Source organism: Centropristis striata, chromosome 6 (assembly GCF_030273125.1).
Source record: "Centropristis striata isolate RG_2023a ecotype Rhode Island chromosome 6, C.striata_1.0, whole genome shotgun sequence".
NCBI lineage: Eukaryota > Metazoa > Chordata > Actinopteri > Perciformes > Serranidae > Centropristis > Centropristis striata.
Window position 1 is genome coordinate 10,668,994 of NC_081522.1, and position 18,150 is coordinate 10,687,143.

At 39.7% G+C, this 18,150-nt stretch overlaps 2 protein-coding genes across 2 annotated transcripts in view; both read left to right on the forward strand.

The window, feature by feature from the left end:
• The window catches only part of muc2.1 (mucin 2.1), a gene marked incomplete at its 3' end in the record, with an annotated part of 45,621 nt that extends 37,248 nt beyond the window's left edge, over nucleotides 1–8,373 (forward strand). The window contains exons 14-28 of the mRNA XM_059334837.1: nucleotides 182–319; nucleotides 1,049–1,213; nucleotides 1,359–1,453; nucleotides 1,542–1,668; nucleotides 2,085–2,340; nucleotides 2,661–2,713; nucleotides 2,826–2,929; nucleotides 3,091–3,242; nucleotides 3,369–3,507; nucleotides 4,306–4,416; nucleotides 4,534–4,713; nucleotides 5,037–5,276; nucleotides 5,356–5,512; nucleotides 5,967–6,098; nucleotides 6,317–8,373. Of these exons, the coding sequence (XP_059190820.1) occupies nucleotides 182–319; nucleotides 1,049–1,213; nucleotides 1,359–1,453; nucleotides 1,542–1,668; nucleotides 2,085–2,340; nucleotides 2,661–2,713; nucleotides 2,826–2,929; nucleotides 3,091–3,242; nucleotides 3,369–3,507; nucleotides 4,306–4,416; nucleotides 4,534–4,713; nucleotides 5,037–5,276; nucleotides 5,356–5,512; nucleotides 5,967–6,098; nucleotides 6,317–8,373 (4,106 nt within the window). The remainder of the gene's footprint in view (nucleotides 1–181; nucleotides 320–1,048; nucleotides 1,214–1,358; nucleotides 1,454–1,541; nucleotides 1,669–2,084; nucleotides 2,341–2,660; nucleotides 2,714–2,825; nucleotides 2,930–3,090; nucleotides 3,243–3,368; nucleotides 3,508–4,305; nucleotides 4,417–4,533; nucleotides 4,714–5,036; nucleotides 5,277–5,355; nucleotides 5,513–5,966; nucleotides 6,099–6,316) is intronic.
• Nucleotides 8,374–10,357: 1,984 nt separating this feature from the next.
• LOC131973538 (intestinal mucin-like protein) lies at nucleotides 10,358–14,995 on the forward strand. Its single transcript, XM_059335558.1, has 18 exons — nucleotides 10,358–10,569; nucleotides 10,676–10,850; nucleotides 10,947–11,194; nucleotides 11,373–11,556; nucleotides 11,645–11,855; nucleotides 11,960–12,135; nucleotides 12,323–12,392; nucleotides 12,684–12,784; nucleotides 12,868–12,899; nucleotides 12,989–13,166; nucleotides 13,283–13,387; nucleotides 13,483–13,523; nucleotides 13,638–13,760; nucleotides 13,867–13,965; nucleotides 14,104–14,232; nucleotides 14,326–14,365; nucleotides 14,448–14,571; nucleotides 14,690–14,995. The coding sequence occupies exons 2-18, from the start codon at nucleotides 10,709–10,711 to the stop codon at nucleotides 14,898–14,900; spliced, it is 2,214 nt and encodes a 737-aa protein (XP_059191541.1). The 5' UTR covers nucleotides 10,358–10,569; nucleotides 10,676–10,708; the 3' UTR covers nucleotides 14,901–14,995.
• The last annotated feature ends 3,155 nt before the right edge of the window (nucleotides 14,996–18,150 follow it).

The window sequence follows — 18,150 nt, forward strand, 5'->3', positions numbered from 1 at the left end:
TTTTTTTTATTGTTTATAGGTACATATATAACCCTCTTTACCTCTGTTTTAAATGGCATTATATGTAATGCTTTAATATTTTGTTCTTGTGATAAAGTGATAAAATGTTATTGTCATATTTCTTCTTTGCAGTGACCTCAGCAAATTATCTGATTGCTTTTGTACTTGTCTTTATCCAAAGGTGACATCAACATTTTCCACGCTTCATCCTTCCACATCATGCTTCAGACCAGTTTTGGGTTGCAAATTCAGATCCAGCACGTGCCTCTCATGCAAGTCTATGTCAGCCTGGAGCAAAGCTACAAAACAAAGACGCGTGGTAAGTTTTTACCTTAACATGACCTCTGGGCATCATCATAATGTATGTCAGATTATATGAGTACATTAACAATAATAAATAAACGAAACACCCAGAATACTTGTTGGCCATGTAGTGCTGGATGGGTGGACACAAATGTGCATGATGATATTTGGTTATACTTTTTATTTTATGATTTTATTATTGACAGTAACTCCAAAAGAAGAAAAAATGTATATCCATGCCTGTTGCTTTCATTGTCCTCCCACCATACCTGAATCCAATAAAATAAGCCAATCAGGATAATATAGAAAAAATTCAGACATTAATTCAAAGATTTAGAGACACATATTACCAGTTTGTGATCTTTATAAACTTTGGATCAGTGGTGAAGCCTAACTCGGCACTCAGCAGTTGATTATCAGCTCAGTTAACCCTTATTTCAAACGGGTGGTGGCATGCATTTGACTTCAAATATGCACCCTTTATATCTCCCACTCTCTTTTTCCCTCTCTGCATGAATAAAACAGTGGATCTAACTTATTTCACATCACTGCAAGCCTTAATTCTCACTGTATAATATCTGTTTTTCTTATCAAATAACTAAATAAATTCAAAGGAGTTGTTGCATTACATTAATTCACACCATCCATTTTCCTATTTGTGGTTTCAGCCAACTGTTTGTTATAAATCCAACTTTAATGCTCAATTGTTACTTGATTCTAACTGTAAAATATTTGGTTTCTTCAGGGTTATGTGGGAATTACAACATGGTCCTGTCTGATGACATGAAGACTCCTCAGGGAATTGTGGAGGGAGCAGCAGCAACTTTTATAAACTCCTGGAAGGCTAACCTCATGTGTGAGGACAAAGAGGAAAGACATGAGGACCCCTGCTCCCTCAGTGTGGAAAATGGTAATAAATAAATAAATAATAATAATAATAATAATAATAATAATATTAATACTGCTTGATTATTTTACTGTTATCTTGTGTGTCTTATTTTTAGTCTGCAAGTATGTTGTTTGTACAGAAAGTAGACAATTTATTGTTTCCCCAGAGATGTATGCTAAACACTGGTGCGCCATGCTGCTGAGTCCAGACAGTGCCTTTGCACAGTGCCGTTCAGTAGTGGATCCTGAGATATACTACAAGGTACTGCAGAACCTTTCAGTTTGTCTTTCATTGGATTACATTTTTGATGGTACTGTAATCCTCTAACAGTGTTTGCGTTTTCCTGCAGCGTTGTACTTATGCCAGCTGTAACTGTGAGAAGAGTGAAGACTGCCTGTGTGCCGTCCTCTCCTCCTACGCTCGGGCTTGTGCATCAAAGGGAGTGTTCCTGACTGACTGGAGAGAGAGCGTGTGCGGTAAGGCTTCCTTTCATTATATGGTGGTGAAAGTGAGAATTTTGGAGTTTGATTAACACCTCTCCTTTCATCAGTTAGTCATAAAGTCCTACTACTCTCAGAAATGTGCTGAAGTGGTAATTTCTGAAGAACCCAGGTTAACATAAACATGTGACTGTAAAACTAATTAAATGCTGTGGTTCAAGACATGTCAGTTTGTGATACCATGTGATTCCCATTACATGTGTTTTTCTTATGTTCATGTCCCCTAAAATGTTCAACCTTAACTGGACTGACCTGTATCTGTGCAAAGTTTGTCACTCGAGAGGTGTTTTCATATTCCTCTACTGAAGTGGGAGATGTCTGTGCTATATTAGGTTCTGAATGCCATGTACAGACCCTTTAAGTAATCCATTCTCACATTGTGTACAATACAGATAAGTACACAAGGAGCTGCCCAGCATCTCAGACGTTCTCTTACACACATCAGAGATGCCAGTTGACTTGCAGCTCACTGAGCACAGTGCAGCAAAGCTGCACTTCTGACTTCTTGCCTGTGGATGGCTGCTCCTGCTCTGAGGGGTTCTACCTTAATGAGAACAGCATCTGCGTCCCCATGGAGAAATGTCCCTGCTACCATAACGACGTCTACATCAAGTCAGGAAAGTCCATCAGTGTCAAAGACGAGCACTGGTGAGTCAGCTGTTTACGTTTTGATGACATTGGATTTTAATGATCTAGTCTAAGGATTTGGTATGATTGTAATGCCTGCACGTCATAAGATTTATTTTAAATACATATGTTTTCTCTTACTGTACCTCTCGTGCTATTTATCATTTGAAAAACTCAACAGCAATGTCTCCTTCCAGAAATCAAGACCCAGTTAAGATAATTCACAAACCTTGTTGTGAGCAGTTTCATGCAGGAACTTAATTAGAAAGAAAATAGCTCCAACATGAAACTGCTCGTCTTTGTGTTGCATATCATCTTCTATCTTTGCCGTCTTTTTCTAGCGTGTGTACCAATGGAGTTCTTCATTGCCATTCTTGGAGAGCCCGCTCATCAAGTACGTTTTTTGTTTTTCTACCACAAGACAAGCATTTGTTTGACACTGATTCTGGTCTGGTTGGTAGTTAATATATATATATATATTTAATCAGTTTCTTCTTCTTCTACAGCATGTCGTTCTCCTAAAGTGTTCTTCAACTGCTCCGCTGCGACCACAGGGGAGCTGGGACTGCACTGTGCTCGAACTTGTTTAAATCTGGACAGCAATGATTGTGTGAGCTCTCAGTTAAAACTAACTGGATGTGGATCTCTGTGGTGGACAGTGTTTTATGTGCATCATTGTGTATTGTGTAGTTTCTTCAGCAGTTTCTGGACAATTGTTTTTAATAGTATTTTTTCTTATTTTCTATTTCTGTGATCTTTCTATCTCCCTAGGAATCCACTGAGTGTGAATCCGGCTGTCGGTGTCCAGCTGGTCTGCTTGATGATGGCAAAGGGTCCTGTGTGAAAGAAAACGAATGTCCATGTCAGCACGATGGCTTTATTTATGCCCATGGAACAAAAGTCCCTTACCAGTGCAACTCCTGGTATGGCCTTTTTGTTATTTAGACATGCCGGTATAATTAAGCATAAATGTTATTATATTTGCCTGCATCTTTTACTTGAATGCAGTATTCACAAAACTATAATATATTTAACCATATCTCATCTAGTACCTGCAAAAGTGGAAGCTGGAAGTGCAGTCAGAAAAAATGCCCACAAACTTGCACTATTTATGGGAGCGGTCACTACAATACATTTGATCAGAAATCTTATGGCTTTCAAGGACATTGTGCTTACGTTGCTGTTAAGGTAAACAATGCATCACAACCTTCTTCACTCATTCTCTGCTGCCTAGATAATGGACACTACATAGTGAGCAGTAAATTCTTACCTTGCATACATTTACTCATCATCATTTTGTATCATCATCACAAATAAAATGGCAAAATGGTAAAAAAAAAAAAAGTAAATAGCAAGGGATTTTGGACAATGCTGAAAAATTATGCTTCAATTACAATGTTTTATAAGGTTTCGTCTCTGAAAGTCATAGATATAACATTTGGCTTGGGATGATATGAAACTTTCGTGTCACAATTATCCTGAGGAAAATAACTGCAATGCACAATTTCATCCTAATAACCAGCAAAATATGCTTTAGACAGCAGGGTAGAGATAAAACTGTTAAATTCACTGGAGACCTCATGGGGTAGGAATAGAGGGACTGCATCACACAGTAACGTCATAACGTGTGGCTATGTAGGGCTGTACATTAGCAAGCCAGATATTCACAATTATCCCTATAATGAAAATTGTATATTGTCCAATCTCTATATGGCCTTTAGACAATTCTCACTTATTATTAAACTTGAACATTAATGTTAAAAAATAACAGCTGTTTTCTTACATTCACTTTTAGATAAATGCTTGTTATAATAATTCATGCAGATAACTATTTAATCTTGCTCTCCTGGGGTTCAGTTACACTTTTATTTTATGTTGTAGCTTTTCTTTAACAACCTGAAAGTATTATGGACATGTAAAGGTCACTGGTCTTCGTCTAATATAAAAGAAACATGCAAAATGAGTCTTTTCTTTCTTTCTTTTAAGAACAACTGTGCCAATAAAACAGTACAGGACAGCTTTGGAGTCATCACAGAAAATGTACCATGTGGAACTACAGGCACCACTTGCTCCAAAACTGTCAGAGTCTACCTGGGGGTAAGACCTCATACCAACACCTGATATGCATTCTGTGTCTTAAATTCTCAATATAATCAAATAAATAAAACTAACTGAGTTACAATGAAAGCAACAAAACTCTCCTTAACTTTACAGCGAACGGAAATCAAACTTTCAAAGGGTAAACATGAAGTGATCGACCTGGAAAGTGGTGCTGAGATTCCGTACCAAATACAGAAGGTTGGCTTGTACTTGGTGATAGAAAGTGCCATTGGTCTGGCAGTGATGTGGGACGGCAAAACAACTGTTCGCATCATGCTGCAACCACAGCACAGTGTAAGTCACATTATTTGTTCTAATAAATATGACTGAAATCTGTTACAGTAGAAGTTTTAGAACTTTAGATATATAATGGGGCACATATTTTGTCATAACTTTCTTACACCACTTATTTGTAAAGCTTTGGGACAACAATGATGTTGATGTATATGGTATATTAACATTACTGAAAACACATTTTCTGCAATTTTTATCAGATTCATAACAAACACATTAGTGCTTGGAAATTGTGTTCCTTTAATTCCCTTTCAAAGATTATTGATTTGGATTATTATCTTTGTGTGAAACAAGCCACTGACTCCTTTTGTTTGGCTGTGCAGGGAGAGGTATGTGGCCTGTGTGGAGATTTTGATGGCGATGCACTGAACGACTTCACCACCCAGGGCCAGCTGGTAGTGAGCAGTCCGTTAGACTTTGCAAACAGCTGGAAAGTGTCAAGCCAGTGCCCAGATGTGGATTTGAATGGTGACCCTTGTGCAGTAAAACCTCATCGACATCACTGGGCAAAAATGATGTGCAGCATTATAACTGGAAACACGTTCAAAGACTGCCATAAAAAGGTAAGGTCATGTTTGTTTCCAATTTAGCATTGTTTCAAATGCAATGGTTCAAAACATTTAACACATTTTAAAAATTCAGGTGGATCCCAATCCATTTTATGATAATTGTGTGAGAGACTCATGTGCCTGCGACACTGGAGGAGACTGCGAGTGTTTCTGTTCAGCAGTCGCAGCTTATGCTCAAGCTTGTAATGAGGCTTCTGTGTGTGTTGCATGGAGAACGCCAGAAATTTGTCGTAAGTAAACAACAATAATATTCCCACATTAAACTGAAGTTTTCCAGCCTTTTTTTGGATTAAAAAAAATAGCATTTAGAGATTTGACATTTTTATAAGTATGGTCAGCTATTTATGTCTTTTTGGACAGGGCTTATATCTGTAATATCCTACAGTTTTTAAAAATATATATATATATATTTAATATGTGAATAGGCACCAAATGTAATTATAGCTGATGACTTGAGGACTATGAGCGTCGGTGCATACTTCATGAACAGTACAATTTTTTAAACTGCATTTATTTATGTAAATAATGCCTTTGAGTGAGTGATAACTTAAAGTTTAGATAAAACTGTATGTTGTCCTCTGGCCAAAAATAAATATGATGCAAAAATGTATGGGATGGAGCACAAGTTTCAAGTCTCTTTCTCTTTATTTAAAACATAACATGCCTTTGTATCTTTTTTCCTAGCTGTATTTTGTGATTACTACAATGATGGCCCATATGAATGCAAGTGGCACTACCACCCTTGCCACAAACCTTGCTACAAGACCTGTTTGAATCCTGAAGGAGTTTGTAATGAAACCTTACCCAACCTTGACGGTAAGAGGTTAACTTAATGTGCTAATTAAACTCTTGTATGTTGAACTGTTTTGGGTTTGCTTTAGGTTGCAAAATAAGGAAATAGATCCAAAGATCACCTAGCCAGCTTCAGTGTCCAAGAAAAAAACAGCAATATGAATAACAACAACAACAACAACAACAAATACAAAAACAATGGACAAAAATAATGTATTATGTTTATGCTTTGATTTGTACAGGCTGTTACCCTGCACCCTGCCCGGAAGATAAGCCCTTCTTTGATGAGGAAACTGGGATGTGTGTGGAGCTATGTCCAACACCTTCACCTACACCCAGTACAACTGAATCACTAACAACTACAGCATTTTCAACAACCACGCCGCAGACCACTACAACTGAAACACCAACCCCTACTACAACTGAAACCCCGACCACAACCACAACAGTTACAACAAGCACCCCGACCACTACTACCACTGAAACACCTACTACTACAACTGAAACACCGACCACAACTACAACAGCTACAACAACTGAAACACCGACCACTACAACTGAAACGCCAACCACTACAACTGAAACACCAACCACAACAGCTACAACAACCCCACCAACCACTACTACAACTGAAACACCTACCACTACAACTGAAACAACAACCCCACCAACCACTACTACAACTGAAACACCTACTACTACAACTGAAACACCTACCACTACAACTGAAACACCTACCACTACAACTGAAACAACAACCCCACCAACCACTACTACAACTGAAACACCTTCCACTACAACTGAAACAACAACCCCACCAACCACTACTACAACTGAAACACCTTCCACTACAACTGAAACAACAACCCCACCAACCACTACTACAACTGAAACACCTACCACTACAACTGAAACAACAACCCCACCAACCACTACTACAACTGAAACACCCACCACTACAACTGAAACACCAACCACAACTACAACAGCTACAACAACCCCACCAACCACTACAACTGAAACACCAACCCCTACTACAACTGAAACCCCGACCACAACTACAACAGTTACAACCACCCCGCCAACTACTACAACAGAATCGCCAACCACAACAACAATTGAAACCACTACATGTATTCCAACGTGTGAATGGTCAGATTGGTATGATGTGCATGACCCAAAGGTTGACAAAAATGACTTGGAAACATATGAGAACATAAAAAATAATGGTAAAGAAATATGTGAAGACCCCATGATAATTGATTGTAGATCAACAGCTAAGCCTCAACAAGACTTCAATGACTTTTTGGATGAAACTAACCAAAATGTTTCTTGTCGTGTGGAGGAGGGTTTAATATGTAGACATGAGGACCAGAAACATGCTCCACTAAAGTGTTTGGACTATAAGATTAGAGTTTGTTGTCCTGTAGGATGTGGATCCACAACCCCAATAACGCCCACTACAACTGAAACACCTACCACTACAACTGAAACACCTACCACAACTACAACAGCTACAACAACTGAAACGTCAACAACTACAACTGAAACACCAACCACAACAGCTACAACGACCCCACCAACCACTACTACAACTGAAACACCTACCACTACAACTGAAACACCGACCACAACTACAACAGCTACAACAACCCCACCAACCACTACTACAACTGAAACACCTACCACTACAACTGAAACACCGACCACAACCACAACAGCTACAACAACTGAAACACCGACCACAACTACAACAGCTACAACAACTGAAACACCGACCACAACAACAACAGCTACAACAACCCCACCAACCACAACCACAACTGAAACACCTACCACTACAACTGAAACACCAACCACAACCACAACAACCCCACCAACCACTACTACAACTGAAACACCTACCACTACAACTGAAACACCAACCACAACAGCTACAACAACCCCACCAACCACTTCTACAACTGAAACACCAACCACTACAACTGAAACACCGACCACAACTACAACTGAAACACCGACCACAACCACAACAGCTACAACAACTGAAACACCGACCACAACTACAACAGCTACAACAACTGAAACACCGACCACAACTACAACAGCTACAACAACCCCACCAACCACAACCACAACTGAAACACCTACCACTACAACTGAAACACCGACCACAACTACAACTGAAACACCGACCACAACTACAACAGCTACAACAACCCCACCAACCACAACCACAACTGAAACACCTACCACTACAACTGAAACACCAACCACAACCACAACAACCCCACCAACCACTACTACAACTGAAACACCTACCACTACAACTGAAACACCAACCACAACAGCTACAACAACCCCACCAACCACTTCTACAACTGAAACACCAACCACTACAACTGAAACACCGACCACAACTACAACTGAAACACCGACCACAACCACAACAGCTACAACAACTGAAACACCGACCACAACTACAACAGCTACAACAACTGAAACACCGACCACAACTACAACAGCTACAACAACCCCACCAACCACAACCACAACAGAAACACCTACCACTACAACTGAAACACCAACCACAACTACAACTGAAACACCGACCACAACTACAACAGCTACAACAACCCCACCAACCACAACCACAACTGAAACACCTACCACTACAACTGAAACACCAACCACAACCACAACAACCCCACCAACCACTACTACAACTGAAACACCTACCACTACAACTGAAACACCAACCACAACAGCTACAACAACCCCACCAACCACTTCTACAACTGAAACACCAACCACTACAACTGAAACACCGACCACAACTACAACTGAAACACCGACCACAACCACAACAGCTACAACAACTGAAACACCGACCACAACTACAACAGCTACAACAACTGAAACACCGACCACAACTACAACAGCTACAACAACCCCACCAACCACAACCACAACTGAAACACCTACCACTACAACTGAAACACCGACCACAACCACAACAACCCCACCAACCACTACTACAACTGAAACACCAACCACAACAGCTACAACAACCCCACCAACCACTTCTACAACTGAAACACCAACCACTACAACTGAAACACCGACCACAACTACAACTGAAACACCGACCACAACCACAACAGCTACAACAACTGAAACACCGACCACAACTACAACAGCTACAACAACTGAAACACCGACCACAACTACAACAGCTACAACAACCCCACCAACCACAACCACAACTGAAACACCTACCACTACAACTGAAACACCAACCACAACCACAACAACCCCATCAACCACTACTACAACTGAAACACCAACCACTACTTCAACTGAAACACCTACCACTACAACTGAAACACCAACCACAACAGCTACAACAACCCCACCAACCACTTCTACAACTGAAACACCAACCACTACAACTGAAACACCGACCACAACTACAACTGAAACACCGACCACAACCACAACAGCTACAACAACAGAAACACCGACCACAACTACAACAGCTACAACAACCCCACCAACCACAACTGAAACACCTACAACTACAACTGAAACACCACCCACAACAACCCCACCAACCACTACTACAACTGAAACACCTACCACTACAACTGAAACACCAACCACAACAGCTACAACAACCCCACCAACCACTTCTACAACTGAAACACCAACCACTACAACTGAAACACCAACCACTACAACTGAAACACCGACCACAACTACAACTGAAACACCGACCACAACCACAACAGCTACAACAACTGAAACACCGACCACAACTACAACAGCTACAACAACCCCACCAACCACAACCACAACTGAAACACCTACAACTACAACTGAAACACCAACCACAACCACAACAACCCCACCAACCACTACTACAACTGAAACGCCTACCACTACAACTGAAACACCAACCACAACCACAACAGCTACAACAACCCCACCAACCACTACTACAACTGAAACACCAACCACTACTACATCTGAAACACCAACCACTACTACAACTGAAACACCAACCACCACTACAACTGAAACACCAACCACAACCACAACAGCTACAACAACCCCACCAACCACTACAACTGAAACGACAACCCCTACTACAACTGAAACACCAACCACTACTACAACTGAAACACCGACCACAACTACAACTGAAACACCAACCACAACCACAACAGCTACAACAACCCCACCAACCACTACAACTGAAACACCAACCACAACCACAACAGCTACAACAACCCCACCAACCACTACAACTGAAACGACAACCCCTACTACAACTGAAACGCCGACCACAACAGCTACAACAACCCCGGCGACCACTACAACTGAAACACCAACCACAACCACAACCACAACTGAAACACCAACCACAACCACACCTACACCCACACCCACACCCACATCTTCTGTACCTATCTGCCCTGACTGGGATGTTTCAGTAAGATTCTTAATTTTTCTCACAAACTGAAATATATCCTTGCATCAATAATAATAGAAATAATTCTGAATACTGATACTTCCCCCTTTATTTCTCTTTTCAACAGCAAAATGAGACCTTCTTGTTGTGCAACTGCACCATGGCCAAATGCATTGAGAACAAGACAATTGAAATAATTCCATATATATGTCCACCCATAAAGCCCATCACTTGTACCAATGGAGCGGATCCAGTTCTTGTGTGGGATGAGTGGCATTGTTGTCAGCATCTTGCTTGTGACTGTAAGCCATGCTGTCTTAAAAGAGTGTATGACAAATTTATTTACTCAAATGTTTCTAGTTTGAATACATCTTAATCTTGTTTTTGTTTCTTTTCAGGTGAATGTACAGGATGGGGAGATCCTCATTACATCACATTTGACGGGCACTACTACAGTTATCAAGGAAACTGTACTTACGTCTTGATGCAAGAGATTGTACCAAAACATAGCTTGTACATTTATATTGACAATGTCTATTGTGATCCCACCGAAGATGTTTCTTGTCCGCGATCAATCATTATTTCATACCATCGGGAAGTTGTCACACTCTTAAACCATGACCTTCTTGGAGGAGCAGAGTTGGAGGTAAATTAATATATGGCTATGCGAAAGTTTTGTTGTATTTTCTGAAAAACTCATCAGAGCAGCTTCCAGTGGGTTATCACTGTGAATGTAGATAGAAAAGCCATGATTATGACATTATTTTGTCATACTTTGTTGCATTTTCTCTTCTTATATTGTGCTTCACTTTTTTCCCATGTAGGTGCTGAAAGATGGTGTACCTCTGAAATTACCTTATTCACAAAACAATGTTAAAATCATGGATACTGGCATTAACTTGGTTTACGAGATCCCTCGCCTAAGAGTAGTCATTACCTTTGGAATAACTGGCTTTAGTGTCTTCCTTCCGTATCAAAACTTTGGCGATAACACAGTGGGCCATTGTGGTAAGAACAAATCTCTTTCCAGTAGCCATATTGGTGAGTCCTCTGAAGTAAGACTTTAATATGTATTGTTTTGTGACTCTACCATCAGGAACATGCAATAACAACCAGGCTGATGACTGCAGGTTGCCTGGAGGCCAGTTGGTGGAAAATTGTGCTGTGATGGCCGACTATTGGCCTGCAAAGGACATTAACAAGCCGATCTGCGAAATACCTTCTGTATTGCCCACCAATGCACCTGAACCCGAACCAACCTTATCTCCATGCAAGCCACACTCCATGTGTGACATGCTTCATAGCAGGTAGACATGATCTAATCTAATGTAGTTATTCACATTCATTCCAATAAGTTTGACAAAATGCAGTTAATACACTCTATTTTTTCTCCTGTGTTTTACCTTCACAGTCTCTTTGCACCATGCCATCCCTTTGTCTCTCCTGACAATTTCTTCAAAGGTTGTGTTTTTGATAGCTGCCATGTTTCCAACCCAGCAGTGGAGTGCACAAGTTTGCAGACTTATGCTGCAGCTTGTGCTCAGGCTGGGGTTTGTCTTCACTGGAGGAACCACACCCAGCTGTGTAGTAAGCAACGCCTCATTATTTTTACTGTAAATGCTGGGATCAGTGGAATCAAGAGGGGCAACATGTTTCATTTATTTTTGTTGCATCTTGCACACATTGAACCGCTGCTTGAACGGCTGCACATTTTATTACATACATTAAGTAGGCACTATGTGTTTTAAAAAGATTGTCTTTTCTTAACTAACAGCAAGTGACTGCCCATCGAACAGAGTTTACAAGCCATGTGGTCCCGCAGAACAGCCGACCTGTGATGACAAGTAAGTTAAACCAAAAATGCATATTAGCGTCTCTGAAGCGAAGATCTTGTGAATTGTGGCAATACATATTTCTTGTTGACACCATGTGGTAATAAGGGAGTGGAGTAGAATAATAAATAAATAATAAATGTATTAAATGAACTATATTATTGTTGTTGTTGTTGTTTTGTTGTTGTTGTTATTATTATTATTATTATTATTATTATTATTATTAATAACTTAATTACTTAAAACTATTTTTTTCAAGATCTGAAAGAAATGACATAATCTTACTCTTCTTTCTTATTACAGTCCTAATGAACCAACTCTTAACTACACTACTGAGGGCTGCTTTTGTCCTGATGGAACGAAACTCTTCAACAAAGACTCTGGAATATGTGTTGATAAGTGTGGTAAGTGTGGTGTTTATGCCCAAGTTTGATTAATGAGCTGAACATGTCTTTGTCTCAATCACAAAGTGCTCATCTTCCAACAGGATGTCTCGATCCTGAGGGCAATCCTCGTGAGGTGAGTCTTCTACTAGTGATCAGTCAAAATCCTAACGTGTAGTTTTCTTGCAGGAGTTAATACGTCTTTATTGTGGTTTATTCTTTCAGTTTAACGAGAGGTTTGAATACAAATGCCAAAACTGCATCTGTTTGGAGGCAACCAAGACTGTGACTTGCATGCCAAAGGAATGCCCAACTACACCTGTAGTAGACTGCACCGGTCCTGGTTATGTCCTCGTCAACCAAACTAGTCCATCAGACCCCTGCTGCTCTGTCTTTGTTTGCCGTAAGACATGTAGCATCCATGCACATTTTCCCTTCAGAGTTTTCAGAAAGCTATACATTGATGACAACCTTGATGGCCCTTTAGTATTTACTATCACCCTTTCATCATCTCCACAGAGTGCCACAGCAACACTTGCCCAGCCCTTGACACAAGCTGTGCAGTAGGATTTAATCCAGTTATTACTGTTCCTGATGGGAAATGCTGTCCTGAACGTACATGTGGTGAGCTCATTAATTTCATAGTTTGAATATATATATCAAATCTAATAATAGTAGTCACATTTTAATGTAATTTCCCTTGTCTTTCTCTGTTCTAGAGCCTAAAAGAGTTTGTGTCCACAAAAAAATTGAATATCAGGTAACAAAGAACTGATTTGTTAGTGTGTTATATCACTTTTGTCATTTTATGATTTCAGCTGTTTAGTTTTTTTATGGCTAAAAACACTGAAAGCATTTGTTCTTTATGTGCTAGCCGGGCAGTTCAGTTCCTGCAGCTCCATGTCAGGATTGTATCTGTTCCAATGAGGTGCAGACAGATACTGGTCTATTGAAAGTAAAGTGTGAGTTTCAGAAATGTGAAGAAAAATGTGACTTGGTAAGAGAAACTACACCCATCATTTTCATACACACAATACTTGTTATTGTCAGTTTTATTCATATTTTTGGGAGAGTGAACTATTACCCCCCCCCCCTTCTCTCAGGGTTATAAATATGTGGAAACTGATGAAGATGAATGCTGTGGGAAGTGTGTACAGACACACTGTGTCGCCAGTGTTAATAACACAGAGACTCTCCTGAACGTACGTTGAATCATTTCCTTTTTCCTGTGACTTCACATGATGATTTTTGTAGCCTAAATTACCTCAGTATTTTGATATATGTCTGACCTTCGGCTCTTTGTCTACATGTGTGTGTGCATCCATGTCACTCCTCTCCAGCCAGGAGATACCTGGTCACCACCTGACAATAAGTGTCTGCATTACACCTGTATCAGGGTCGGTGACACTTTAACATTGTTCAATTCCCACATTGTCTGCCCGCCATTCCAGCAGAGCAACTGCCAACCTGTAAGTATCATTTATCACATTCAACAAATGAACCTGGATTTTCTGTGAGAAACTATTTTAATAGTATATTATGATGTGAATTTTCCTCCATAGGGCACAATTCAAACTGCAGCAAATGGCTGTTGTAGAATCTGTGAGTATGACATTTTCTTTACTTTCTGGTAGTAGGTTCTGTAATGAAAAATAAGCTAATTTTGTGTGTCTCTTTTGAAAAGGTGAGCCAAAGGAGAATGGCTGCAAGTTACTAGCCATGAAACAATACATTCAGCACAAGGGCTGTCAGTCTTACCAGGAGGTAGATATGCCCTATTGTGAAGGATCCTGCAACACTTTCACCATGTAAGGATGACATTACTAATATTTCTCATTCCTCAGAATAGTCACAAACATAAAAATGTTGAGGTGTTGTTTGTGTAGATTTTGAGTGTATTAATCAACCTGCCTCTTTTTTATTCAGGTACTCTAATGCAGCAGCTGCCATGCAGCATTCTTGCTCCTGCTGCAGGGAGACACGCTCCAGCAATCGCACTGTTGATTTGCGCTGCCTGAATGGAGATGTAGTTCCCTACACATACATCCATGTAGAGCAGTGTTCCTGCGGCCAGTCAACCTGCGCCCCAGCTGCTGCTCAGCCTGCTCGCAGGAGGCGAAGCTTCACTCTGGTGTAATAAAAACATCCGTCATTACATTAATTTATGTGGAATGAAAAAGTTTCTTCCCATATTGTATTAAAAATCATCACATCTCTAGAAAGTAAATACCTTTGTAGAGAGAATATTTATCAGTTAATCCAATAAAAGCTTGCAACTCTGATTATGTCTCATCTCTTTTGTTGTCTTGTTTGTGCCAGATTTCATTGTTTCATTGCATATTGTTTCAGTGTTTGTTGTTGCTTACACACTGGTTTTTGTAATCTTATAACATAAAAAAAAAAAGATGCTTTAATAATATCACATAAAGCCCAAAAGATAAATCTAATGTGGTCCATCACAGTGACAGGAAAATAAACTATAACTTTGAATCAGTAAAACATGGTTGGCATGCTGAACAATAGGATCAGCAGGATCAGTGGATAAGGTGAATATGGGTAAAGAGTGAGATCCAACATGAATGCACTAACATGAGAGTGCTGTCCTTGGTGCTGGCTGGGTTATCCTTTTGTGTCAATAATGTCATGCTTTGAGTGTGTTTGATGCACCTCTATTAAATGTTACATTGTGAATGCAGATATAGATGTTTAAACTCACCTTTAACAGCAAACGTTTGTACAGTTGTATTTGTGTTTTACAATAATCACACACATACCAATACTAAACACAGTTATACTAATCATTTTTTTAAGATTTTAATCCAAATTGATTAGCTAAATTGAGCCTAACTCTACCTTGTAAACCTTTGCCCGAGGTATGGCAGGGACAGGTTCAGCACTGTATGTCATGCGGCTCTCCTTAAAGATCAGTTTCATATTGTTTATACAGTCTGTGGACATTAATCGCTCCAATTGGTTTGATGATCATATAGCCTGTCTTGTTTAGCTTTATAAATTGAGATTACTGAAGTATTTTTTGTTTTATCTAGGTTTCTATTTGGGGGGAAAAGAGGAATATTGAGTTATGTTGAATACGCTGAAATGGCTAGAGTGATGGGAGCTCCTCTAAGGACAAACATGGCTTTGGACTTCCTCAGTTGGACAGTTGCATGATGAGGAAGGTCAGCTTCTGACAGGATGTACTCTGTTTATTCAGGGAGGACGATTAATTTGCCAATCATCCTGACACAGCTTTCATTAGAGGCAGGCTTGTTCAGTATGTTCTTATATATACTGGCATGACTTCCAGCGTCATTCCACAAACAAACTAAAACAACTGTCACTGAGGCGGTTTTAACAAAGTAGTCATTCATGCGACTGCACAGGCTTTAAAGGCAGAGTTTGGATTTCTTTTAAGTTTGGGTTGTATGAGGTCAGTGTATCCCTTACAGCAGATGGCACGCCCCCTGTTTGGAGAAGCAGGCAGAAGGACGGCACAGAAGCTTAGCAATGTACAGATGAGGACGGGGGCAGCAGGCAAATGTATCTTAACCACTTAAAAAAGGCTCAACTTCAAAAAATCAATCAGTTTAAGTGTAAACTGTATTTAGAATATTTCCCCTGTTCATCTCAGACAGCCCTCTCCTACGGGGAACTGAAGCTGTTATATCCATGCTGTCTTCAAAGCCACCAGACTACATTGAAAAAATAATAATTTTAGCTCACAGAACTTTCTGGTCTACCTTGATTGGTTAGTTTGGCTTTAACAAAGAAACTACAAAAGAAATGTAACAAAAACCAAGACTTAATGATATATGTCAATGGTATGCTTCAGTATTTCTACATTTAATCAACAGCAGCACAAAAACTAAAATTTCATAATTCATGATTTAACCAATTTTAAACACTGATGTGAAGACATAACCTCATGCAATATTGTAGTGTTTCATTGTCTCTATTTTAGACTGGGATGAATTCTTGTTTTAAAGTTTTCACTTTCAATGGCAAATCAATACAAAATAATTTAAAACAATTAAAATTAGAATGGCAATTGGAGACCAGAGACCCATTTCAGCATTTTTTCATTTAAATCATGATGTGAATAACATGAACGCTAAAAGGAAAATGTGTTGTATTTTATTGCTTAAAGTGCTTAAACAACACAATGATAGTCTCGTGGTTCTCAGTGAAAAATAATTAGTGCATCCACCCCATGACTCAGATCCGCTCCAATTTAATGGGTTCCTCCTTGTCCCATGCCATGTCCTTCCACCAAGTTTCATAAAAATCTGACCAGTAGTTTTACCGTAATCATGTTAAAATACAGACAAACAGACCCGAAAACATAACCTCCTAATCAGACATTATGATACATAGACTATAGCCACAGTTAGTAAGAATCCAACCAGGATTATTGAGTTCCAGCTAAATCGTATTGTGTTCACAAATGTGGCAAGAGTTTCTGTTTGTTGTGCGTCAGGGCAAGTGTTTCTATTTGCCATGTGTCACAGCAAGGCTCTGTTTGCATGACAGTATACAAAGACAATAATGAATGTGCTATTACACTCACACAAAAACACTGTCTACTTTGACGTTTTTTATTTGTCATTATGCCACCTCTAAGAGGTAATGATACTTGTAGCGAGCAAGTTAGAATTATTTGTGAATTTGATGTTGGAGCTTGCAAGAAATGTTCTTTTTTATGCACTTGACACTGTATATTTTCATATCTGATGTGCAGGCCTCCCTCAAAAATTTTAGGAATATATCGTGTTTATTGAAGAATGCAATGATATTTAGAGAGAGAGAGAGGATGAGGATGCTCATAGGGACAGATTCAAACCCAGGGTGCTGAGGACTAAGACTTAATGGTTTGAGCTCTACCCAGTGAGCTAGCAGGTCACCCTACTTCACCTTTTATTTAGCATAAGCTGTAACTCCTGCTAGAATTCCATGCAGAGTGTCAAATTCTGAGACTGATTTCCACATTATAGGCATGTGTTATGTGACTGAGTGCCTTTTTTTGCTCTGCCACACCAAGTTCCCGTGCTGTAACCGCCTGACATTGAAGTGGCCTGCTCCACCTTCTAATAGGTAGAGTAGGTTGTTATCAGTCCAATGGACATTCGCTGAAAACTAAGCAGTTACCTTTAGTCCAGACTGGTCTTTTTACGTAAAAGTCAACCTCCGACTACTTCTCTGCCGGCATTTTCATACATTTATTTACTTTTTAAATTGTCTTTTATAACGCCTAACCAAGAAGTTTCTTTCCCCAAAACCCAGATCAGTAGTTTTGCAGCTTTAATTCAACCAAAACACACTGACGTGTGTGCTATTTTAAGAACGATCCGCTGTACCATAAGGTCCATCATATGGGTAATTTTGACAAA

What these genes read in the sequence shown, in the direction of transcription:
- LOC131973538 (XM_059335558.1), top strand. Translation starts at nt 10,709, where the DNA reads ATGGCCAAATGCATTGAGAACAAGACAATTGAAATAATTCCATATATA. An exon ending in CTGCTCTGTCTTTGTTTGCC is followed by an intron (nt 13,167 to 13,282) that starts GTAAGACATGTA and finishes TCATCTCCACAG; the next exon opens with AGTGCCACAGCAACACTTGC. An exon ending in CTGTCCTGAACGTACATGTG is followed by an intron (nt 13,388 to 13,482) that starts GTGAGCTCATTA and finishes TCTCTGTTCTAG; the next exon opens with AGCCTAAAAGAGTTTGTGTC.